Source organism: Nylanderia fulva, unplaced genomic scaffold (assembly GCF_048542155.1).
Source record: "Nylanderia fulva isolate GAGA-0341 unplaced genomic scaffold, ASM4854215v1 Scaffold6, whole genome shotgun sequence".
NCBI lineage: Eukaryota > Metazoa > Arthropoda > Insecta > Hymenoptera > Formicidae > Nylanderia > Nylanderia fulva.
In genome coordinates, this window is record NW_028190698.1 from 6,571,334 (window position 1) to 6,597,482 (window position 26,149).

At 28.3% G+C, this 26,149-nt stretch overlaps 2 protein-coding genes across 2 annotated transcripts in view; one reads left to right on the forward strand and one right to left on the reverse strand.

The window, feature by feature from the left end:
- LOC114944628 (uncharacterized) overlaps window positions 1-15,058 on the forward strand; it is a 60,860-nt gene extending 45,802 nt beyond the window's left edge. The window contains exons 3-6 of the mRNA XM_085487735.1: window positions 7,702-7,837; window positions 10,925-11,058; window positions 13,984-14,218; window positions 14,518-15,058. Of these exons, the coding sequence (XP_085343861.1) occupies window positions 7,702-7,837; window positions 10,925-11,058; window positions 13,984-14,218; window positions 14,518-14,594 (582 nt within the window). The 3' untranslated portion in view covers window positions 14,595-15,058. The remainder of the gene's footprint in view (window positions 1-7,701; window positions 7,838-10,924; window positions 11,059-13,983; window positions 14,219-14,517) is intronic.
- A 344-nt stretch (window positions 15,059-15,402) lies between these two features.
- On the reverse strand, window positions 15,403-16,964 carry Pfdn5 (prefoldin 5). The gene is made up of 2 exons (XM_029320620.2): window positions 16,615-16,964; window positions 15,403-15,852 (listed from the first exon to the last, which is right to left on the reverse strand). The coding sequence occupies exons 1-2, from the start codon at window positions 16,931-16,933 to the stop codon at window positions 15,566-15,568; spliced, it is 606 nt and encodes a 201-aa protein (XP_029176453.1). The 5' UTR covers window positions 16,934-16,964; the 3' UTR covers window positions 15,403-15,565.
- Window positions 16,965-26,149: the final 9,185 nt, after the last annotated feature.

The following is a 26,149-nucleotide window of genomic DNA, read 5'->3' on the forward strand; positions in this document are numbered from 1 at the left end:
GTCATTTGTTAATTTATGAAAGCATAACATACCTTTCATAACATTATAAAATATCTTTTTAATTAGTTGGATTGCGTTTTAATTAAAGACAATTTTATTATTTATTTGAAACATATTTTTAATGCACAATTGAAATGATGCGATCGATTTTAAAGATTTTTCTTTCCTTTAACGCGACAAAGCAAAGTTTCAATTTATCGAAAAATTGTACAAGTAGAGAAAGACGACTTGTTATACAATAATCGATATACACAAGAAATACATGCATGTAGCCGTCACGGATAAAAGAAACGATCGAAAAATCAATGTTTTTTGGACCTTATTGAAAAAGAGAAGAAAAAATAAATGCTTTACGCAACACGCGATTTCCGTGATAACCGGCACGAGTTCGGCCAAACGAAGCGTTTTCGTGCACGCAATGGTTTTCCAATTAGATTTTACCGGCGGAAAGTACGGATAACACTTGAACCAATAAATCGCGACGCACCTCCCGCAGGGGAGAGAAATATAGACGAGAATTGTGGCTGTGCGACCGCGGATGCGAGAGGATTGCGAATATAAAGCAAAGGGGAAGCACGGCAAGAGAGCATAGAGATAGGCACAGAGAATACCGCGTTTCGTATTTTGCGAGAGGCTAACAATATTAATATTCGCCGAGCGAGTTCAATAAATTTATGCGTGAGCGTATCAGACCGAGCATTGTTGAATCGCTATATTATGTAATCCGGGCGTGAAGTAAAACGATACCGCCGCGTTGTTGCCTTTATACGCATGAGAGTACCAGTTGATCTCCGATCGGAATATATCTGGCCGTTATTTTGATGTTCGAGATAAATCGCGGTGAACGCAAAGAGATCGATTATTTCACTAGGTGATAACTATTGTGTATAGATGAGTTTTGAACAAATATGTATAATAAAATAAAAACATTATAATTAATTAAGTTCATCCCTTGTCTCTCGGAGATTTCTTGCAATATCGTTTAAATGAAAATCAATATAATCGATCCATTTCATACAAAAAATAAAAAATAATTCATTACTCACCGATACGATGCGGCAGCGAAATTGTAACATCAACACAATGATCTGTAAAATATAATTTAATAATATAATAAATATATAATTTAAATTAAAATAGCATCCAAAATAATTAATATTTCAAAAAATAATTGTAAAATTTATGTATATTAAAAAAAAAATAATAGCATAATGAATTTTTTATTATAAATTTTTATTTTTTAAATGTAATAGATATTTAATAGACTAATTATGCATTTTCCAAAATTTTTTTGTCACAAACTTAATGTCATCACTTTGTCACAATCTTTTATAAAAATTTATACATACAAAATTCTAATTTTAGAATATATCATGAATGACTAGGAGATGTACGGTGATAAATCTCACGCGTACTAGTAATCAATAAATAAATAAATCATAAATTACCTCATGATTATTCCACTGTCGCCCGATGCCTCCCTGGCCTTCTCCTCCTCTCTTGTCTCTCCGTTGTTGCTGCATTGTGGCACTCACGTAATTGTAATCTATAAAATTACAAATATAATTAAAATAGCGTCCAAAATAATTTATATTTCAAAAAATAATTGTTCATATATGTATATTTAAAAAAAATAATTACGTAATAAAATTTTAATTATAAATTTTTATCTTTTAAATAGATATTTAATAAAATAATTATGAAATTTCTGAAATTTTTTGTCACAAGTTTAATATGTCATCACTTTGTTATAAACTGTGTTATAAGAATTAATACAAATTAAATTCTAATTTTAGAATATATCATTCAAATGCCTGTTTAATGAATATGCGATATAAATCTCGCGCGTACAGGTATTCAATAATAAATAAATAATAAATTACCTCACGATTGTTCAATTGTCGCTCGATGTTTCCTGGCCTCCTCTCTTGTTGCTGCTCCTTTGTGGCGCTCGCATAACAATCTCCCGCGAAAATAAAGTTAATCATGGTCGCGCGCGCGCTAATTACCAAAACGCGACGATCGTGCGGCACTTTGCACGGCACTCCCGATATTAACCGCATACACACATACGCGCGCACATACATCGATACACATGCAACACGTAGTTTATTGTATACGAAAGAATAACGTGAAAAAATGCGCGAAGCTACAATTCTACCCGCAACTTTTGCAGTGCCGTAGACGAATCTCGAACCTAGAGAGAAAATCACGCGGGAAAACTTTACGCGTGAAAACTTCATGTGGTATATTGTCGCGTGCGACACTGCTGCTCGTATCTATACTTTCGTACTCCTATCTGTCTACACTTTTCCGTGCTTTTAGCAATCTATACTGTATTTTTTGCGCTTGGAATAACAATAAATAGTACACGCACTCACGTTTTCGAGCAATCTCGTGTTATAATGTGAAAGAATAAATACATACACGAGTTAAAGATCAATATACATCCGCCGATCTCTCAATATATGTATATGCAATCACGTCTCTTTGACGATTGTTAACACACAATTAATGTATTTTGACAGAGATTTTTGCAAAATACGTGTTTCAGTAAATCAGCAATACAACGAATCGAAGTTATACGCTATGCGATAACAGATATCGAAACAGGAAGTTTGTGTTAGTGTTGTACTTACTAATTAAATGCGTCGCCACATCGAATTTGACTCGGAGTCAAAGCGTTGCGTGCCCGTGGCGTTTCGTTAATGATCGACAGTACTGAAAAGATAGCAGCAACTTCACTTTGATACCTTACTACTACAAGAGTCATCAAGTTAATAACTGTTATTGATAATTAATAAAATCTTAAAAATCGCAATGCATGCATAAAAATTATTGCAATGCAAGCATAAGAATATATTAATTAATTATGCAATGCACATAAAAATTCAATATTTAAATCTTTAATAGAAAAATGCGAACAAAAAATAAAATTTTCTGCAAAAATATTTCGATCAAAATATCTGCTCTTCCATTAGACTTGCATGTCTCTATGGTTACGTTCGTTGTGACACTTTCAACGCTAAAAGCATCGCTTTATCTTCGTTTGATATGTGATGCAAAACAAAAATAGAGTAATGCTTACAATTTTGAAAGCGTCAACACGAACACAGTCATATATATTTGCTACGCCGCACGTCTCGTGCAAGACTGATGTCCGTCGTCGAGTCGTCAACCACAAGTTACGTGACTCTGCAAAGCAGTGCGGTATCGCCATCTAATGGTAAAACCTAACTTTACAGCCAAGAATGAGCCCGGCGATGCACCTCGCCTGGCTCAACGTCTCTTTCTTTCTCTCTTTCTATCTGCTGTTAGATACGTGCGTTCCATCCGTCCTTCACGCTGCGAGTCTCACACAAGACTAATCCCCACCACCGACCGCACGACTCTGCGCAACGGTGTCGCCAACTGACGGCGAAACTCACCTTCCCGGCCACATAAACTAGCGAGACGATCAGTCTCCCGCGAAACGTGCAGCGGATTGTAGTGTAATAGATGTAAAGAGACACGCGAGTTTGATAGAAGGACAAGTATTTGATCGAGAGATTCTTATAGAAAATTTTATTTTTTTCACATTTTCTGTTAAAGATTTAAATAATGAATTTTTATGTGCATTGCACAATTGATTAATACGTTTTTATGCATGCATTGGAATAATAATTTTTATACATGCGTTGCAATTTTTAAGATTTTACCCAAAGAATAATATAAACTTTTATTTAGCGTAATTATATTCGATTAGATTAAATAAAATGAGAAAAAATATATATTTAAATATATATATATATATAAAACACAGAAAAATATACATATATATATACATATATTACTTGTCCTAAATTAGATATAATAGGCAAGTTAGAAAATGAAAAGTTTAAAACAAAATATCAAAGATATAGTTAAAGATATAATTATCATAAACACAATTAATAAAATAATAATTTACTATATTCATATAATTTATTATTTTAATTCTTGCTTCATAAACAGCTGTTAATACGTTTATAAATCATTAATTATGGTTGATTAATCGTGTGAGTCAATAATCTCCTTAATTGTTAAAGAATAGTTGCGTTTGACACGTCTCTGTACTCTGTACTTATCGCGATCGCATCTCAAACAGCATGATGATACATAGAATATCATTGTCTTATGTCACATATGTCACTATTTCGGATCCTCTTTTTTTCAAATCTCGTGCGAATGACAAGGTCGTATAAACAACTGTAGGCTATTATTTGCAAAAAAATGAGTATTGAATGCTGTATATGTCACAAATATACGAAAAATTCACAAAGATAATACAAAGATATATGAAAGATAATAAGAAATATCAATCATACTATAAAAAATACATGTTAAAAATATAATAATGTACTATTATAAATTGTAAAAAAAGTATTTAAGATCTTTAATATTTTATTTCTATTATTTTCTTCCTTATTTTAATATCAATATACTTGAATGCCGTTTTATGTCGATTAATCATTCGAGGAATGATAAAAATGATATTTTTCTAAGAAAATGAAACTTTTTATATGATGCTGGAAATATTCTGTTTCTCGCACACGTATACATTTCAAAATAATTAATAATAAACATCATGATATATCAACATGGCTTTTTCACCTAAATTATTTCAATTAATTTGTGTATAAGAAATGTATCTAAAATTTATTTAAATTATCATCAAATCTATTTTTCAACTAGCAGCATAAGATTATATAATCAAATTACAATAACATTAATATTAACATTTTCTGTGCTCTCTCTCTCTCTCTCTCTCTCTCTCTCTCTCCCAATACACAATTCTCGTTTTAAAAATTTTAAAAATATTTTTGGAAATTTGTCATATCCCTTTAGCAATGATCGTCGCTTATCCATAATACGGTATATGAGCGTGTCGGTGTCACAAACACGAAGCAAACCACAGCAAAATTAATTGTATGATTTATATGCTGCCACCGGCAACATACAATTAATCCCTGTTGCGAGATATTGTTTGTCGCGGACGAGCGAATGCATGAGGACGAGTAAGTGCGATCGATTTGCAATAAATGGCATTCGCCGGTTCTGTACACTCGGTCAATTTTGCGGTCGATGCTAAATTAACTCAAAATTCAGTAGGTATTCAGCGGTAGTATCATTGATGGTCATTTACAGCCGAATAAAATATGTAATTTATACGTCCCCTTTTTTTATGCTGCCTCGTATGAAATTTTTCTGAAAAGAAAGTTATTAATCTTGATCTTTTTAAGCATATATATATATATATATATATATATATATTTTATAGTTTTATAGTTACTGTGACGAAATATTACAAAGAACGTCATCTTCGTAATTGCGATATCGGTGTAACGATGAAATATTGCGAACAATATTATGGGAATGACTTGTGTAATTATGTAATTTATCTTCCTAGAGCTGAATATTGTAGAGAAAGTAGAAACATGTATAATATAATTTAAAATTTTTTTAAGATTTTAAAAGCTTTTGAAATATAATACCTAATAGATGCATAAGTACTACAAAAAATGATAATATCAAATAGTAATAATATAAAAATCTCTCCTCCAATTTTAAAGTCGACCAGACTGGCAATAATTTATTTAAAAAATTTTAGTTAAATTACAACGTTTCGGCTGTCATTGCAGCCCTTTTCAAGTAATCTATGAACAATTATATACATATAAATATACTCTTAATGCGCTTAATCATACAAATAATTATAAATTTACAAAAATATATATGTTTACGTTAGTCTTGATCCACGATTTAAGCATCAAGGACATTTGCCTACTAAATTTCTCCGCCATATAATTAAAATAGCCTCTTTGTATAACCACCATAGTAAGGTCTTGGTGTAATAAAATAAATGATAATCCTTAACAGTCGCCAGTAATAAATATGAAAATCTCTCCTCCAATTTTAAAGTCGACCAGACTGGCAATAATTTATTTAAAAAATTTTAGTTAAATTACAACGTTTCGGCTGTCATTGCAGCCCTTTTCAAGTAATCTATGAACAATTATATACATATAAATATACTCTTAATGCGCTTAATCATACAAATAATTATAAATTTACAAAAATATATATGTTTACGTTAGTCTTGATCCACGATTTAAGCATCAAGGACATTTGCCTACTAAATTTCTCCGCCATATAATTAAAATAGCCTCTTTGTATAACCACCATAGTAAGGTCTTGGTGTAATAAAATAAATGATAATCCTTAACAGTCGCCAGTAATAAATATGAAAATCTCTCCTCCAATTTTAAAGTCGACCAGACTGGCAATAATTTATTTAAAAAATTTTAGTTAAATTACAACGTTTCGGCTGTCATTGCAGCCCTTTTCAAGTAATCTATGAACAATTATATACATATAAATATACTCTTAATGCGCTTAATCATACAAATAATTATAAATTTACAAAAATATATATGTTTACGTTAGTCTTGATCCACGATTTAAGCATCAAGGACATTTGCCTACTAAATTTCTCCGCCATATAATTAAAATAGCCTCTTTGTATAACCACCATAGTAAGGTCTTGGTGTAATAATATAAATGATAATCCTTAACAGTCGCCAGTAATAAATATGAAAATCTCTCCTCCAATTTTAAAGTCGACCAGACTGGCAATAATTTATTTAAAAAATTTTAGTTAAATTACAACGTTTCGGCTGTCATTGCAGCCCTTTTCAAGTAATCTATGAACAATTATATACATATAAATATACTCTTAATGCGCTTAATCATACAAATAATTATAAATTTACAAAAATATATATGTTTACGTTAGTCTTGATCCACGATTTAAGCATCAAGGACATTTGCCTACTAAATTTCTCCGCCATATAATTAAAATAGCCTCTTTGTATAACCACCATAGTAAGGTCTTGGTGTTGTAATAAAATAAATGATAATCCTTAACAGTCTGGTCGACTTTAAAATTGGAGGAGAGATTTTCATATTTATTACTGGCGACTGTTAAGGATTATCATTTATTTTATTACACCAAGACCTTACTATGGTGGTTATACAAAGAGGCTATTTTAATTATATGGCGGAGAAATTTAGTAGGCAAATGTCCTTGATGCTTAAATCGTGGATCAAGATTAACGTAAACATATATATTTTTGTAAATTTATAATTATTTGTATGATTAAGCGCATTAAGAGTATATTTATATGTATATAATTGTTCATAGATTACTTGAAAAGGGCTGCAATGACAGCCGAAACGTTGTAATTTAACTAAAATTTTTTAAATAAATTATTGCCAGTCTGGTCGACTTTAAAATTGGAGGAGAGATTTTCATATTTATTACTGGCGACTGTTAAGGATTATCATTTAGTAATAATATAATTAATAAAATATTTTCTCTTGATTAAGAGAATTAAAACAAATTAAGTAAAGCGTATTATTTGTTGTTTTGATTTAATATGATTTCAAAGTATATCATATAAAACATACATTATTTATGATAATATTTTGCATAATACAACCTTAATAACATAAGCTTTATAATTGCAGGATTTTGTCGATTTTTGCATATTTAATGATATTGTTGTCGCGGATATACATATTTTATAATTTATGAATATATTCTTGTCATTACATATGTATGTATTTGTGTGTATGTATATGTGTATTGAGTACTATACTGTAATATAAATTACATTTTAGATAAATCAAAGCGACGCGCATCAAGTAGTCCTACAGGATGTACAACCCAATCATACTGGAAAATATCGTTGCGAAGTTTCTGGAGATTCCCCTTCGTTTAACACTGTAATGGTTCATGGTTACATGCACGTAGCAAGTGAGTATATTGAGAAAAATATTTTGTATTTAAATAAAAATATAATATACGACGCCCAGCAGTGTAGGTGCGGCTGATGAGTAAACACAGATTCCTATGAATTCTAACAAAATAAATTAAAGGAGTAAAACTTAAAGTAAGGCTCATATTTATGAATACAATATAATAATATATTGTAGAATAATAATTCTTTTTTCGATATGTTGCAAAATAATCAACCGAACTTAATTGATAAATTCCAATAGAATAAAGTGTTTAGCAAAATAACATTGCAGCATTAGTGGAAAATATATAAGGAAAATTTTTAAAGAAATTTAAAGCAATTTTATATACTTATAACAATTTGTAAATCTAAAAAAAATAGCTGGAAAGAAAATTTAAACAAAATTTTGTTAAAAAATCGCGATTAAAAATGTAATTTAAAATAGAATTTTAATTTTTCTATTTTATGTTTTTACACACACATACACACACACTCACACATGTGTGTGTGTGTGTGTGTGTGTGATCTCCAAGTGAATGAATACATCTCGTGATATCGAATTTTCATTTCGCGTCGCACAACATAAACAAATTAATCTCGAATGTACTCGTATATCGCTTGTATATACTTTTTGTAACATTTTTGCGACGAGTTTTTCGCAATTTTATAGCGCGTTTATATACACAAATGTAATTTGTTATTTCCAAAAGACACACAATAGCAAATACACAAAAATATTTTTTTTTGCAAAGACTTATCGAATCTGTTAATGGTTTCCATTAGCTTTATTCTTTACAAGATATATAATAGTATTAAATCACAATAATAATATTAATAATAACAATAGTAATTTATAATAACATTTATAATCATTCAATAGTGTCTTTTTAATAGCTTTATGGATCTTAACATATTTGAATTTTATAAGATTTATAGCGATAATGAGATTGGGATAAATTTCGAACTTTATAGTATTCGAAAAATAATTTTATGAAATGATGAATAAGATATATGGTTCATATCTATATTTTCTCAAATATATACTGATACTCTGTCACAGAGAAACTACAACATTACAGATAGCTTTTCAGCAGCTTCTTACGAGACGACAAAAAGCCAGCGTCATTAGCCTTGATAACAGCACGCAATAAACCTGTCTGCAAGACAGAATTTTTCGATTGGCGATGCTTATTGAATTCTGCGCCCATCCCATCTTCCGATACGTTCGAGCTAAAAAAGCGTGACAGCCGCCACTAATTGTGCCATTTAACGCCATCAAAGCGTTAAATGGATATCGTTAATTTATAACTACTATTCTATCGGCTATAAATGTTGTTTCGGCAGGCGCGCACGATCGTTTCGTATATAATTCCCGTTTGTAACGCGAATAATTGCTGCGACCAATCTGCCGCGAGACAGGGTTTTTTGCGGGATTCTTCATGTATAAGTGACATCTATTCCACACGAGCTGTGTTGGGGGGATGCATTGTTAAAATTCAATAAAAACATTTCATCATCTCGTTCGAGAGCAACGGAGGAAGGGGAACAACGAACGGGGTACATGCGAGGGTCCGTGATGAATCGCGGATTCGGTCGTGACCCGTTAAACTTTTTTCGACCGCTTTTACCCACGACTATTCTCTTCTCGTGCTGCCGGATACGCTCTTTCTGTTTCTCCTGAGACGGCATCTTTCGCGCGCGAGCGTCTTTCATTATCGTCGTTGATTATCCTACATGGTGACTAGTATTGTCACCGTAATCGCGCCCAATTAAAACGCAGTTAGGCAAGGAGAGAGAGAAGAAGAAGAAGATCGTAGACGAGGCAAAAGAGATGAGAAGGCGAGCGTGGAAAGGAAGGAGACCGAAGGAGAGGTCTTGTTCCCAGCGTTCCTCTTTACTACCGCTGCTGCATCACCATCGTGCGTCGACCTAACGACGCCACAAACACGGCAGCGATCCCCCTTTGAAGAGACGAGGTGATTGCCTCTTCTTTCCGATCACGGATCGCTCGTAAAAGTTCGATACTGTGCTCGAATCTCGCATTGTATCTCCCTCTCGCTAAGGAACAATCAACGGACACATCGTCTCTCATCTTGTTCCTTTTGCCCGATTCTCACGAGACTGGTCGCGATTATCCCGTTCCATACGTTGAAAATGGTAATATTCCTCCGGCCTTGTCCTTGAGACTACTCGCGGAGAAGATCGCGAGAAAGGAACGGCCCAAAGCGGAAATTGTTGCGGAGAAGTGAAACAATTCCTTGACAGTTTACCGGGTCGCCACCGTTGCTGCCTACCGGCGAAAAGGAATTTCTTTTTGCAAACGTTATAATGATCCCCCGACAAGACACATTATATATGCACATATAAATTATATTAATATTTGAAATATTAATATAATTATATTAACATTTTAAATATTAATATATTTATATTATAATTACCATATGAGAGAGATTTCCATGTCTCATAAAAATTATTATACAGTAATTAACAAAATATTATACATATATGTACATAGCTGCAATATTGTGTAATGTATGCATAACATATATACATATATATATATAATAGATATAACAAAGTGATCAGAAATTATTTTATCAATATACATAGAAATAAATGACTATTGTTCTACTCGACAGAAAAGAATAATGAAAATAATAATTTATATGATATTGATAATTATATACATATGTAGTTTTTATAATATAAAATTAAAATTGAAGAAATAAATTATGTAGTATTTACCAATAAGCATATAATCCATAACTATGTATATATGAAGAATCTCACAATCAAACTGATACATGGTATGTCTTACAAAGAGTTCCGCTACACTGCTCGAGCCAATTGTCAAGATCATGAAATAGGGCAAGAAGTACCATTCGCAATTTCTGTGTGGCATGCTTTTTGATACTGCGAACAATAAACCTGGTCACAAACTATCACGACGCTTTTGCGGTACCAAGGCTGTTTTTGTAATCGATAAAATACGAAGGAACCAAACGTAACAATAGCCGAGAACGTGTCCGTTACTTGCAACAAAAACCGTATTGGATCACAAATTGCATTCAATTGTTACTGTAAGGTATTTTGAATTTTAGGTCTGCCCGACGGCGATCCTCAGCTGCTGGTCGAGAAAACGCGATATGCAGTCGGTGACACTGTACGTGGAAACTGCACTGTACCATCGGGAAATCCTCCGGCTAACGTGACGTGGACTGTCAATGGGATACCGGTAGGTTGATAAATGTGAAAAGTGTCAGGGGATCTCTCCGCGCCTCGTTTTCGCTCTGTTTCATCACAAATTACATATTACATATTAATACAAATTACAGTTATTAATTTGACTTGTGTCTCGTTCCTGTTTATTCGTAGATCAATTAAATTCCTTTCGTATAATTATATTAAATGAATATTTGCAACCAAATTTTTAATTAAAGTAAATAATCATCATTGCCATTTCTGAAAGTGAATAATAAATAAATGAGATCTAATTATATCGTATGTGATATACAAAAATATATATCTTTAAATCTGAAATGAAAAGGGAGAATTAAATTCATTTCAATCATTTCGTACGCTGTTCGAAAAATTTCGAATTGAGAAGCACTGTTTCATGTTTATTAATTCCATCCAATAGACCATTCAGTCGAATGTAATGTAAAGTTGATAATAACGATTTTAAAGTATGCTATTATTTTGTCCACTTGATATTTCACTTTGTAGTCTATTGTTTCTTTCTGTGCTTGTCATTGCCACTGATGACAACGTCGTCACGTCCGTCGGTTTGAAAAGTTCTTCCTATGTCTGATTACAACTTGCTTATTCTACTGACTCCAACATCGCGTTTACAAATACCGTTCTAACACCGCGAAACATCCTTAATAGTTGTCACATATTTTTATACATTTCTGTATGACGTATAAACCTATTTTGCAACAAGATTACTTTATTGCCTGAAACTCTGTGCAAATATCAATTTCAAAAAATTAAACTTTTCTCCGTTTAGCTATTTTTTCCCGAAAATATATCGTATAATAATGAGAAAAAAAGAGAGAAATATTAAATTTCTACACAATGTACACTACAACAGTCTACAATCTACGATTGTTATGAACAGCATCACCAAAGAATAAAACATTCCAATTAATTAAAATATTTGTTTAATATTTTTCATAAATTTTTAATTACCATGATAATCGTTAAATAAATTTGTATTTTTGCTGCACCTTTTATAAAGTTTTACGTTACCACTCTATTTATTTTTCCATTAAAAAAAGATCCACACCTCCACGTTGTCTTGATCCTTAGCTTTATTAAAATAAGAATAAGTTGGTGTCAATATATAATCTTTTTTTTGCACTCATTATATTGTATGTGTACAAATTGTTTCGTAGTATTAACTAATCATACACTATATATATCTTATAACAAAGATATAATAGACTTCTTCATTTATTAACGCTAATTTAATCTCTCACCTTGTAGCATTAACTATCTAAAAGTAGTTATTTTCGAAGACTCTATATATTAATTATATTAATTTATCAAGAAAAGTAAGACAATTCTTCTTGTAAAATATTGAAATAATTTTCTATAATGATAAAAGAAAATATTTTAATTATTTCCGTTCATACATTCACTATGTCAACATCTACATTTATAAAAGAGAATCTGTGTAAGAAATATTTTTTTAAAAGATAATGCATATAAAAATTATATAACGCTATTTTAAAACATACCTATCTATCATTAAAATACCAACACGATTTAAAAGTTAAACATTTTCTTTTCTTTTTTTTTTTTTTTTGCTTCGTGTGAATCTAAAAATTTAATCGCTGTCGGAAAGCAATGGGGATAGGCAAGATTCTACCTTCCCATTAAAGGAAATTGCTTATACGTGATCGACTGCATTAAGCGTTAAATGTAACGTCGCAGACGATCTTCACGACGAGCCCAGCCTGTCAGCCTAGAGGCCTCAACGGCGAAACAGCACGTGTTCTCGTGCATAAATGTAGCATGTGATAGGCACACGGGAGAGATCTCGCGTGGAAATCTCGTTTTACGGAAACAACAGGAAACGCGATGACAATTTACGACAGCCTCTCGTATGGACGACATCGGGTACTGAGAAAATCGGTAAAATCGCGTTCGTTTGATGCTCCCGTTACGCCGGATATATACGAGACGATACAGGAAATGATAAAGAATCTTTTTATTCTCGGGGATCATCTTCTGGTCAGTGTCGACATGCACTAAATAAACTTCATTTAATCCGGAACTCTCACTTTGATATAGCGAACCGGTAATCTAAGACGCTTTACGATGAGTATCTTAAGAATCCGATAAACATCATCGTTAGAGCCGTATGTACCGCAAATCAAATCATTTACAGCTGCTAAAAAGAGACGCGTTATCGTGTAAACGAGCGGCAGGAAGCAGTTAAGAATAAACTGGTATCTCGTCGCTCTATTCTGTTCTTTCGCAAGCTTTAATCATCCTCGAGATATGTCCAGATGCCTGCCTAGTTACCTAATCTACTATCTGCGTTTTCTCAGCTAATTAATTCTTTAGAAGACTCGTGTAACTAATCAGCACAAAACTATGTGACCGTTTGAAAAATTAAAACGGTGTCATTCTTGATTAAATTAGATTTAATTCCATATAACATATAACAATAAAACTGGGTCACTTTCAAGAACAGTCTCTCTAGAAATATGTAATTCTTATTAGTTGCAATAAATAAATAGCTTAACTGCATAGTAACTATGTCGCAAAACTAGCCTCTATGTATATCACATAAAGTTAATTAATTTTAGAGGCTCGTAAATCATCATGTCCTCTTAATGCATCTGTTATGCTTGAAGAAAGTTACAAGTAGTGCATATCATCGCCGAGCTGAAAATTAACGAGTGAATGGAAATCAATAATTATATGTGACTTGTATATTTAAAGTTATCTTACGTGCTATTCTGTAAAATAGATGATTATGTCTAGATTTTATACATATAAAAAAATAATAACTATTTTATATATGCATCACATTTATATTTACAATATAAAATGAGATTGCAGAAGCTAAAAGGAATAAAGAGAAACAATAAATGTTTAAAATTATGTAATGACAATATATATATATATAGTATATTCTTTATTACAGGTAAATTCGAGTTTTATCATGAACATCACGCACAAAGTTGGCGACAATCAACAACAAGTGACGATTGCTGGATTGGATTTTGAAACGATGCAAGATAATTTCAGCAACAGCAGATTACACATCATTTGTCACGCTAATGTCTTTCATCTGTATCAAAAAAAGGCTGAGATATTTCTGAAAGAAGAACGTCCAAGACTGGCATCTGTATTAGGAACACGAGAATCTTCCTACACTGGTAGGTATATATGTATATATGTGTGTGTGTGTGTGTGTGTGTGTGTGTGTGTGTGTGTGTGTGTTCGTAGCTTACTTTTTCATTATCTGATATGTAAATAAATGTATACGTAAATTTTAAAATAAATATGAAAAATATATGGAAGAAATTCATATCCCATAAAAATTGTATATATGTGTATATATTTTTGATGAAAAAAATTGATGTAAATATTTTTTAGCTTTAGCTCTTTTCTAATAAAAAAGAGAAAATTAATTTTGATCTTTCAATTTATTCATATATTATATTTTTTGTTGCAGGTAATGCTGCCAAAAGACCTGTAGAATACTTTTACATCACTGCCATAACTACATTATTGCTATGCAGCCTAAGATAACATCAATGAGTCCGCAATACATTTTATGCGCATGATTGTATCGAAAAGGAGGAAATAAATCGTTTGTAAAATTTTGAAATTATTAAATGGAATAAAATCTGAGGAGAAATCTTTTGTTGAAATAAATACCGAGCGTATGTTATTCGTGTAAATAGGATAAATAAAAATTTAGTGAATTATCTATATGTGTATGCGATCTGCCCTTCGGGCGAATTTGTAATCCAATAAATAACATGTCATATTATTATATAATAGACCGACGAATTTTACGCCAAACTATCAACGATTTATTTGAAAAGACATTATACTGTCTTTTTTATCCTCTGACGATAATTTTTTGATACCTCCTCTGTAACATTGTAGCCAACACAATGTGTCCTGTCATGTTTATAGGTAAACACTGTTATTGTTTATAAAAGACATTTTATTTCAATGAAATATGAATAAACAATTCATCTTCGTTATTTAGATTTTCAATATTAATCTATAACACTACCTATCTCCTTTAAATTCCTTACTTTTAATACAAAAACCAATTATATAGCACTTTAAAGTTTTTTAATAAATAACTTTAATATATTGATCTTGTATATAAAAGCAATTATTAGTTATAAGAAAAAAATTGCTTAATAAAGAATATATTCTAATTTACTCTAATAATATAAACACATTTATGTAAATACATAACTACACAATCACAGTAATTATATAAACATTTCTGTACAAAAATTCATCATATTGATTCATTAAATAGATGAAATCGAATAAATGAAATATGATAGGATGTTACAAAATAAATACGACTTGATTGTACTAAATAAAACCATCTTATTACTATTATACATGGAATCAGTTGCATTCATATGTAATATCTTAAAGCCATTGATTTTTTTAAACAAAAATTTCCAAATAGAAATGAATTATTTATGATGAAACGATGTATATAAAATAAAATCGTCCAATTAAAATTATCACTTTCGAAATCCTAATCCACGATCTTTTTCCCAATGAGGTTGAATCTTTGTATCTATTATATCTATTGTTGCTTCTCTCAATTTGGTTCTTTCAATTCCAACTTGCTGGATCTTTTCCATTTGCTCCGTCACATAATCCACTTTTCTCTTAAAATAGTCCTTTGCTTCTTCAACATTTTTCTTTGCATAATAACCAGTACCAATGTCTACAATCACATTATTTGCTTCTGCCAGTTTTCCAGTCACATACATAGAACCTGTCAAAGGTACTAGTATTTCGTTGCCTGTAAATACACAAAAAATTATATATAACAAATTATATAACAAATAATATGATTATTACTTTTGTGCTCAGAAATTATAATACTTATATTTATACTTTAAAAACAAGTCTTTTTATATAAAAATTACATTACAAATTTAAATTTAAATGGACTAGTAATAAGAGCCAATAATAAATAAACTAAACAAAACAATGTTCTGAAAATGGTACAATTTCAAATTTCTTTGTATATAATTTAATTTCTTAAAAGATTAATAAGGTTCTCACAATTTAAAATACAAATTTAAATTTCAACTAGGGATAGATGCGAATAATAGTACGTCAGTTTCAATGAAAAATTAATTTATCACCACAACTGATTAGTTGTGCACAGATTAAATTTTTCTTGATGCAATATCAAGTAATTAAAAAATTTCGACTCAAGATTTTATATTGATAAATTCGTTTTATCCTTTTAAAGAAGAATAGACAAGAAAAATTAATTTTCATTGAAATTGATGTACTACGCATTTGGCTCTTACTAGCCTATTGAAATTTAATCAAATTGCGAGAATTTTACTAATTTTCTTAAATTAAATTGCACATACACAGAAATTTACAATTATATTATTATTTTTAACATTGTTGTTTTATTTTTATAAGGAATATCTAATATCCACGCATTTAATATAATCACATTTCCTAACCTCTCACCAAGGAGCCTTATTAGAAGCTACCTACCGTAAAACTATGTGCACTTGAAAAAGTGAAATTTATATCTCACCTTCGGCAGCCTGCGTAATTTTTTCAAGACAAGCCCCTGATTCTTGAAATCTGCTTTGCGCGATCTTTAAAGTATGCAAAGAATCCTGAAACACTTCGAGCTCCTTGTCTAATTGTTGTTTAAACATTGTCAGTTGTTGGATGTTCAAATTCGGCAGAGTTGATAAATTGATCACCTCGTAGGGAGGTTTCACGGTAACCTCTTCTGACATCTTGATGTAATTATTGTCAAAGATTATTATTCTAGAGGTATATGTTGTGAGACGACTCTCAATTGATCCCAGGGCTCGTCGAATCACCAAACACGGGCAACGAAACATTTATTCGTCGAGGCTCTTCACTCAACTTATTCAGCCACCGGGTGGCGTCACAATACACACACAACACACGTGTCATCTCGCGACAGGCGAGATAATTATTCAAAAAATTTATCTCCCGACAGTAACGTTATATCATAAGAGCAAACATTTATCTATATATGATAATTTAATAATTTTAATATCTAATTGAATAAAGAAATTTAGTATCTAATTAAATTTCCTTCATAATAAATGTGCATTAAAAAAATAAATATATATTATTATAATTATTATATTAGAGTACAAGACTTTTATAATTTTAATAATACATATTTTATTTTATTGTTGAAAATACTTCACCTATCGTATTTTCAACAATAATACAAATAAGGACAGTTATTAATAGTTAATATTATATTTTATTTTATCTGTAGTTAAACAAAATCAGAGGATGAGATTACTATATCCATATGTATTCACTATATATATATATATAATAATTTTTTTTACTATTAATAATTATCTAATTATAATAAAGTTTAATGTAATATATCTTTTTCAAAATAATAATAATACATATAATATAAAACTATTTTTAACTTTATTTTAAGAAAAATTGAAAGAATAAAATATTATATAATTATATATTTATAATATTAATATTAATTTATATAAATTTGTTTTAATTATAATTTACTAACCTCATAGTTGCTTCGCCGTTGTCCGATGCCTCCCTGGGCCTCCTCTTCCATTTCCTCTTTTGTTCGTACTTTTATAGCGTCTTTTTGGCACTTATACACAGCACATTCGCGAAAGTACGATTGCGCGCGTGCATTAATCAACAAAATAAAATAATCGCACGTTAATCTCCTGACGTTAATCGTAGGCTCTGTAGTATATATACTTATAAGGTTTTAATCGCGCGATATACTTTGTGCAGAAGTCTCGACAATCGTACGTAACTTATTTTCATACGTGGGCACTCCCGCTTTCAATTGTAAATATATTTTATACGCTTTATTAATTATATGCGACACATATATTTGAGAGAACAGCACGCGACAATTAAAATTATACGAAGCTACGATTCGCGTTGCGCTGCGCGACGCGCGAAATTTACGCGGCATGATGCCACAGTGATGACAACTGTTACAAAATACGCAGGAAGTCGTCGCAGTGATGCAAACTGTCAAATTAGAAATATTGAAAAGATCGATCAACTTAGAAAGCGCTTTACTATTAGACGTGACAAGTCTCTCGAATATTTTGATCAATCAGAAGAAAGAAATATTTTCCTCTTGCTTCGCAAACACATTCGAGACAAGAGAAAAATGTTTCTTTCTATGTGGAGCGCTTCATATATATTTTTGAATTCTTTTGTAAACGCGATTATCAAGGTATAATTTGTATTAAACTATATTTATCGATTTTTAAATTAGTGATAATAGACACAAAACTGTATAAAGAAAATAATAAAATACTAGTCAAAAAAAGTGAATACTTGAAAGAGCACTCGCTAGTATGCAAATATTGATATCATATTTTCATTAACATTAAAATATGATTTTATTAAGTGATGCATATAATACATACATATATACATATATTATATATGTATATTATTTTATTTTTAAAAACTATTGTTTAATCTTGTTGCATTATAGATAAAAGATTTCGAAATTTTCAAAATATATTATTGAAATAGCGAGAGAAAGCAAAACTGTATACTAAATATTATATTATATTTTGATGAAAAGTTACAAAGTTATAAAGCGTATATAGCATCAAAGTAATGCGTTACATTCGAAACAATGCATAAATACATTAGTATTGGATATACAGTGAATACAGATAACAATTTTTATTTTACATTTTTATAATTGCATTATTTTTTATCTTGTATATATTTTAATTATAAAATATCAATCGCACTTTTTAGCTTCTAGATAATTGATATCGAATATTCTATTAATTATATAGCAGAAAATATATATTATGACATTATTACATTATACATATAAAAAACGCGTATATAAGAATTATATTTATGGTCCTATAGTTTTAATTATTAAATTAATTGAAGAGAATAAGCGAGAGAAATTCTCTCTTATTATACTTCGTAGCTGATAAAGTTAGGATAGAATTAGCATATACATATAAAACGTGCAAAGAAAGAATGTTCACTGTTAGATAAATAATAATATGCTTTTTATTATTGTTCATATTTGTAAGCTGCAATATTTTTATCGCAAGTTTTAATTACACTGATAAATATGAGAAATTATTGCCGCTATAAATTCAGTTTTGCAGCAAACGTTGTAGCACTTTTCACCTCCTTTCTTTTATAATCGTATAAGTAATAATTGATAGTAATAGTATAACAATGCAATCATACAAGAAATTTTATACGTATAATTAAAACTTATTTAAATGCACGTTGCAGATTATTTCTATCCACCCCCCCCAATTGACTGTAAAAAAACTTATTTTTTTTATTAATAAATATAGATGATTGAAAAATATAAAAAAAATAAATATATTTTTTGCAACATTTATAGTTTATCTTTAATATATTATTGACAAATTTAAACAAAACATTTGCCTTAAAATATCTAATCGATTTTAAAGTTTCTTTGGTTAACTTCTTAAATTAAAATACGCAAACCTATATTACAAGATGAAACTTCAAATAATATTTTGAAATGTATATCTTTTTTCTTGATTAAGTACATAAATCTTTATAAATAATTTATAAAAGATACAGCTATATTAATTTATATTTGCTTAAATTGTTTATATTTTGTTAAAAACTATTATTTATAATGCTACTACAAATTACAATTACTTATTTATATATTATATATCATATATTGTACATTATATAATATTAAAATAATTATATAAAACACATTGGTATACCTAATTAATAAATTATTTAATGCATTTCTAATTGATATTTCAAATTTATATTTTTATCTATTGTTGAAGAAGCTTGGAAGATATAATGAAAAATAATCTGAATTAAATTTTAATTACCTATTAAAAGTAAAATTCAAGAGCGTTTACGTGAAGGATATATACTTAAATCTGAAATCTCCATAATTAAATTCTTTGCGGAGACATCATAATTAAAAATATTTTTGTAGGTATATTTAATTATATATACGACTTTGCGTTTTTATTACTATTAATTATTTATAAAATAATATTTACTATATATATGTATATATACTGGTTAAAAAATTATTGCAACACGCAATTAATATCAAAATTTCGCGTAAATTCAAATAAGTGTATCCCCGCGAAAAATGATCGTATTTGAACAATTTTTTTTATTTTAAAGGATGAAGTCTCTACTTTAAGAAACTTTTAATTTTCTTAAAGTAGAGACTTCACCCTTTAAAACAAAAAAAAATGTTCAAATACGATAATTTTTCGCGGGGATAAACTTTAAAAAATTATATGTTAATTTTATATAAAAGAATTTTTTAAATAATTTGTTAACTTTTTAATTAAACCAATGAATTAATTTTTTATTAAACCAATAAATAATTTTCTTTAAAGTACTAAAAAATATATGCCAAGCAAATAAAAATATAAAAAAATTATCAGTTTTTTTATTTATGTGCATTTACTTATTTATAAACATGATTAAAACTTTTTGGCGATTCTGTGTTATATAATATTAATATATACAGGAGCTGCGCACAATAAAAAGAAACAGGTAATAGAGGACGGAAAACATGAACAGGAAATTGAAAACAGCTCAATATAAAACATATAAAATGTAATTTAATAACACAGAATAGAAAAATGCCATTACTTCATTTTCCTCTTCTGTTCCTTTATTTTGCGTTGCTAAATTATATTTTATATGCGTTTTACTTTGAATTATTCCCTATTCTTTATTCTCTATTCCTTATTTTTTATTGTGCGCAGCACTAAAACAATAATCACAAAAATGAAATGAATGAAAGCAAATACACACGCTGACGTACGTGTATGGAATGAAATATTTAATTAAAATTGTTATAAAGTTAGAGAATAAGGATCATTTATTTAGCAATTAAATAATATATCTAAATATAAACGGAATAATTAATTTATTATTTGCTCCTGCATTAATTACAGAATTAATATATTATAATTTTACTTCTCCACATTTATTCTAATCCGAATTAAAAGAACAAAGTTTTAAAAGTAAACAGTCTCCTAAGAACGTTCAGACTACGAACATTACTGTCGAGCCAGGATATGCAGGAGACTCACACTTACACTAGCATTGAAACTTTCAGTTTCATGGTATGTTAAAAAGTTTTTTTCACTAACTCTAACGTGCAAACAAACCGTAACGAACATTGTATATATTTTTAGTTATTTTATATTTTTTGACCTACACATCACGCAAGGAACTTATTAATATCTTCGCTAATGTAACCCCTGAAGATAGTCACGTAGAGGACCGAAACGTTTGTAAATTTGAAATATACTAGTTTTCTTGTGCATCATGATTTTTACAACTATCATCCTAGCATTCGCTCATAAGTCTCATCCCTAAACACTGTTAATTTTAATTTTAAAAGTAAAGTATCAATAAATTAAATATCTGAAAATTAAATTGCTGAATATTTTATTCTGTGTATATTATTCCATCTTTTGGAAAATTTATGTCCTAAAAGTTGATCGTAACAAGAATACTTTATTAATTTTTTCTATATTAATATAGATTTTTTAAAAATTAATACTTGTTGACAAATTAGACAGAAATTATCAGAGAAGAAGACACAATACGTAAAATATTAATTTCATTTATTAATGGTTATTTTAAATTTTCCAAAAGTAAAAAACAATTTTATTTTTGCTTTTAAATTTATTAAGCAATTAAAATTTTTTAAATAATTTTTTCTATAATGTAATAAAAGTATTTTAAGAAGAATATACAATATTATTAGTAATTAAATTTTATAATTTCTTTTAAAATTAATTATAATTCATAACTAAAAAAAAGAAAAAAAATGCAATCTAAATTTATCGTATAGTAAGTAATGTATAAACGCAAGTGTTCAACACCTATATAAATATTTTTAAAAAATATCAATTATCATGATATTAATTAGAAAATAAAAAATTATGCATACTCTTTGCTATTCTTTATGCACAACATCGCTAAACTTGATAAAAATGTTTGAAATTCTTTAATGAGCTTTTTATTCAAATCTTATAAATTATTTGCAAAATTAAAAGCTTTCTTTTGTAAAATGTTTCTAGTAAAAATATCAGATCAGAGCAATACTATATTTATTGAGACTCTGGGGATTGAGCATGCTTTCAGAGAAACAATATCACTTTACTGACTGTATACGGATTTATAAAACAAAGCAGTAATCTTATTATTTAAAAATTTCTTTTTTTCTTTAATTTAAAAATAAATATGTAGTAAGTATCAATCATTTGAATATATAATTGCAAATTTAATATGAGCAATTTTAATTTTATCTGATTAATTAGTTTTAATTGTTGCTCTCTCTTTATTTTTTTATTTTATCAAATAACTTTATAAAAGTTATAATAAAGGCATTTTATAAACACGATACACGTATGTAATTTACTAAACGTAATGTAATATATTCTTTCATTATTTAAGTTTATATTTACTTATTGTTTTTGATGAACGAAATGTAATTATAGGATATTAGCACGTATAGAAATTATTAGAATATTGCTATATTTATACAGACTGCATAAATTCAACAGAGCAATGTAGAATATTCTGTAGCAACAGTATTCAGGCAAGTTAATTAATAGCGATCAAGGTCCAATGAATGGATTTAACATAAGTATATGTATGTTACATTTTCATAGATTTATCATGATGAGCTATCACGCTTTCGAAAGCGTTAATGCACAAATGTTGTAATTTTGTGATGCTTTTGTTCAACTCTTTAATGGCGATTGAATTATTTGATAACTTCCTATTTAAAAAAAAATAATACAATTATAATTTAAAACTGAAAGCAATCTAAACAATTATTCGTAGCATTTCAAAAGTTTGTCTTCTCTTTTTATCTTTTTTCTTTGTTGATATAGATATTAAGCTGTAATTATCGATTGCGTTGTTTGAACATTATTAGAATATCTATACACACATATATAATTTTAGATTGTATTTGTTAAGATATTAAATCACTATTACTTATATTTTATACTTTATTTGAGACTACTTTTTTGTAACCTTTTTTTGTAACTTTTTTACTTCTTTTTTTACTTATTTTTTTCATTTAAAATATGTTTGTGTCACTTCTTATAAATATTTTGTACAATAATAAATAACAAAAGTATTTGTACTACCAATAAAATATAAAAGTTATATAACATTTTTGTATTATTACTTTCTGTCTGCAACTTCGTTCTAATAAAGAGAACAATAAAATCAGAACAGAAGGGTCGAGAAATACTGATCTTTAATGGTACCATTAAAAACACGTGTTTTGTTGTGTCTAAAAATACTAAAAAATGGTCAAAAAATAGGTCAAATTCAAAATTCATTAAAAAATTAAAATTTTATTATATCATTATTACAATTAAATTATATTACTTATGCTCTTCTTGATCTCATTATTATATAGCTATTATTTTGTTAAAAACTTATTATTTTAAAACATAAAGAATTTAAAGACTCTCTATAATTAAATATATATTAGGCACAATTAGAATATAAATTATTATTTTAAAAGTTACTAAAAATTACAAATATTGCTATTATACAATTTGAATGTAACGCATATATTTTTACAAAATGTTTATAAAAATATATATAATATTTATTTAAAAAAGTAAAGTATTTTATATGCATTTTTGTTTTTATAATATTATTATTTAGAAGATTAAATATGAAATATTTTGAAATTGTAATAACTTTTAACTAAGTAAAAATTGGTGCGTTAAAAGTTTATGCGTATATAAATAGTATTTATATCCCTAAAAAAACCTTCGACATTTTAATTCTCCAACTTTAACAGCTTGTCATTTAAAAGTTGTCGCAGTGTCAACCTTTTGGAATTAAAAAGTTTCTCTTTAAATGTCCTTGGAAATTTGCCATTAATTCATTATACGGCACCATATTGTACCAATTGGTAATCGAAAACTTTCCCTTCTATATGTAGAGACTATAAACATAATAATAGTATAATTGCAAAATAATATGTATAATATTAAGTTATTAAAAATTATAAGATTTTACTGTAGTTTTAAAATATCGTGTATATATATACACACACATATTGTAAAAAAACATTTATTTTTAAATTCTAAAAGAATAATTAAAAACATATTTAAAAGTGATTAAATTTCAATTTTGTTGACAATTAATTATTTTATAATGTAAGTTTTTAATATAATTTTATATAATTATTTATTTTACCAAAATAAACTTCAAATGTTTTACTGACAATCTATATGAAAATTTATTATAAAACAAGAAAGTTATTTGATTATATGTAAATATGAAAATTAATAAAATAATTTTAAATAATATTTTTATTACAAAAAATTATCTCTAAAATTAAAATTTTAATTTTAATTATCATTAAATAAACAATTAAAATAAAAACAAGATTGTTAAAATAAAATTAAAATAAAATTTTATTAACACGATCTACACTCCATTCCTCTCAGCCAATAGAGCCACACGCGATGTTATTGCGACAATTAAGAAAGAAAGAAAATTTGGAAAATTTTATTGTTTATTCTATATTGAAATTTATTATTTGTTTTTTTTTTTAATAAATAATTTTTCAGTATAAATAAATCAAGGCAACCGACTCGATTTCTTGTTTATTTTCATTTTAAATTTTCAATAGACGGTGTCCACATAAAGGAGAATTTTAACAATAAAGAAAAGAGAAAATCACAAAATTCTATGATCGATTTTTGCGTTTTGCGTTCTTTCAGCGTTCTATACACGAATCATATATAGTCAGTAAACAATTATGCATTATTAGGAGACGCGGTAGTGTCTCCGGCCATGTTCAAACCCTAAAAGACCTTAAAAGACACTACAAGTCTCCTTATCTTGCATCATCAAAGTCCATTTTTATATAATATGGTCAAGAATTCTTGTGAAACTCATATAATATTGCAAAGCAACGTTCAAGGCTTCCTGGATAGCTTACGGCAACATCTAGTTGTCTATAATTTCTCAATTTTTTGAAGTGCAACAGATTACAAGAGAGACGCGGTGTATATATAGCATTTTATTTAGTAGTTTATAATAAAATGTAGATAACGATTTAACTACCCTTTTTATCCAAGTTGATTATAATTTTTACAAAATATAATTATATATACATAAAATATAAATATTATTTCTATTTGTAAAATTATTACATCAATTACATGAACACAATATGTTTAACGTGTAAATCGAAAATAATCTAATCTTTTCTTTGTCATTTTCATAAAAATTTGAGAATAAATCTACATTTTCCTAATTAATATATTAGTCATATTTAGTTCAATATACAATATTTTAAAAATATTTTTTATATTTTAAAAAATAATCCTAAATAAAATTATATTTATCCTGTGTCTTTCGCTATATTAAATATCAGTCTCTGTAACGTCAAATATTCTAATTTTTAAATGTGGATTATATACTTGGTGATCAATCAGTATGCATTATTCCATTTGACACGTTACGCTAATGTAATGATAACGTTACATATAATATACATTGATCTTTATGCGATGAGAAAATAGTAGTGGAAGACAGCTCACATCAGTGCGTAAAAGGAAAACACAGTCATAAGTCGTATCCATTCAAAACCAGTTAAGCGTATGGAATGGATACTCTGCGTCCCAAAAGAGCGTTAAAACTACCAGACTCCAAGGTTAACACTACTAGAGGTCGAATGTTATGTATACATATATAAGTGACACTACGCAATCGTCGCTAGACGCGCATAATGACATACATATATGTACATATAACGCAGTATTTATTATAATAAAATATTGAAATATATATATATACATATACATATATACGCGGGAAACGATTAAACTAGATTAATATTACGCAATTTAATATTATAATCTTATATTTATTATAATATGTACGTTCTATATTATAATATTATATAAATATACACGTTACAATATTAATATACATTAATATATAATAAATGCATAATATATTCTAAATTATATTAATGTTTAACTGATATAGTTTATACTGAT

Excerpts from the sequence above, each read along its gene's own strand:
- Pfdn5 (XM_029320620.2), bottom strand. The coding sequence starts at position 16,933 with ATGTTTCGTTGCCCGTGTTTGGTGATTCGACGAGCCCTGGGATCAATT. Across the intron at positions 15,853-16,614 it reads AATTACGCAGGCTGCCGAAG|GCAACGAAATACTAGTACCT; the intron begins GTGAGATATAAA and ends GTGTATTTACAG.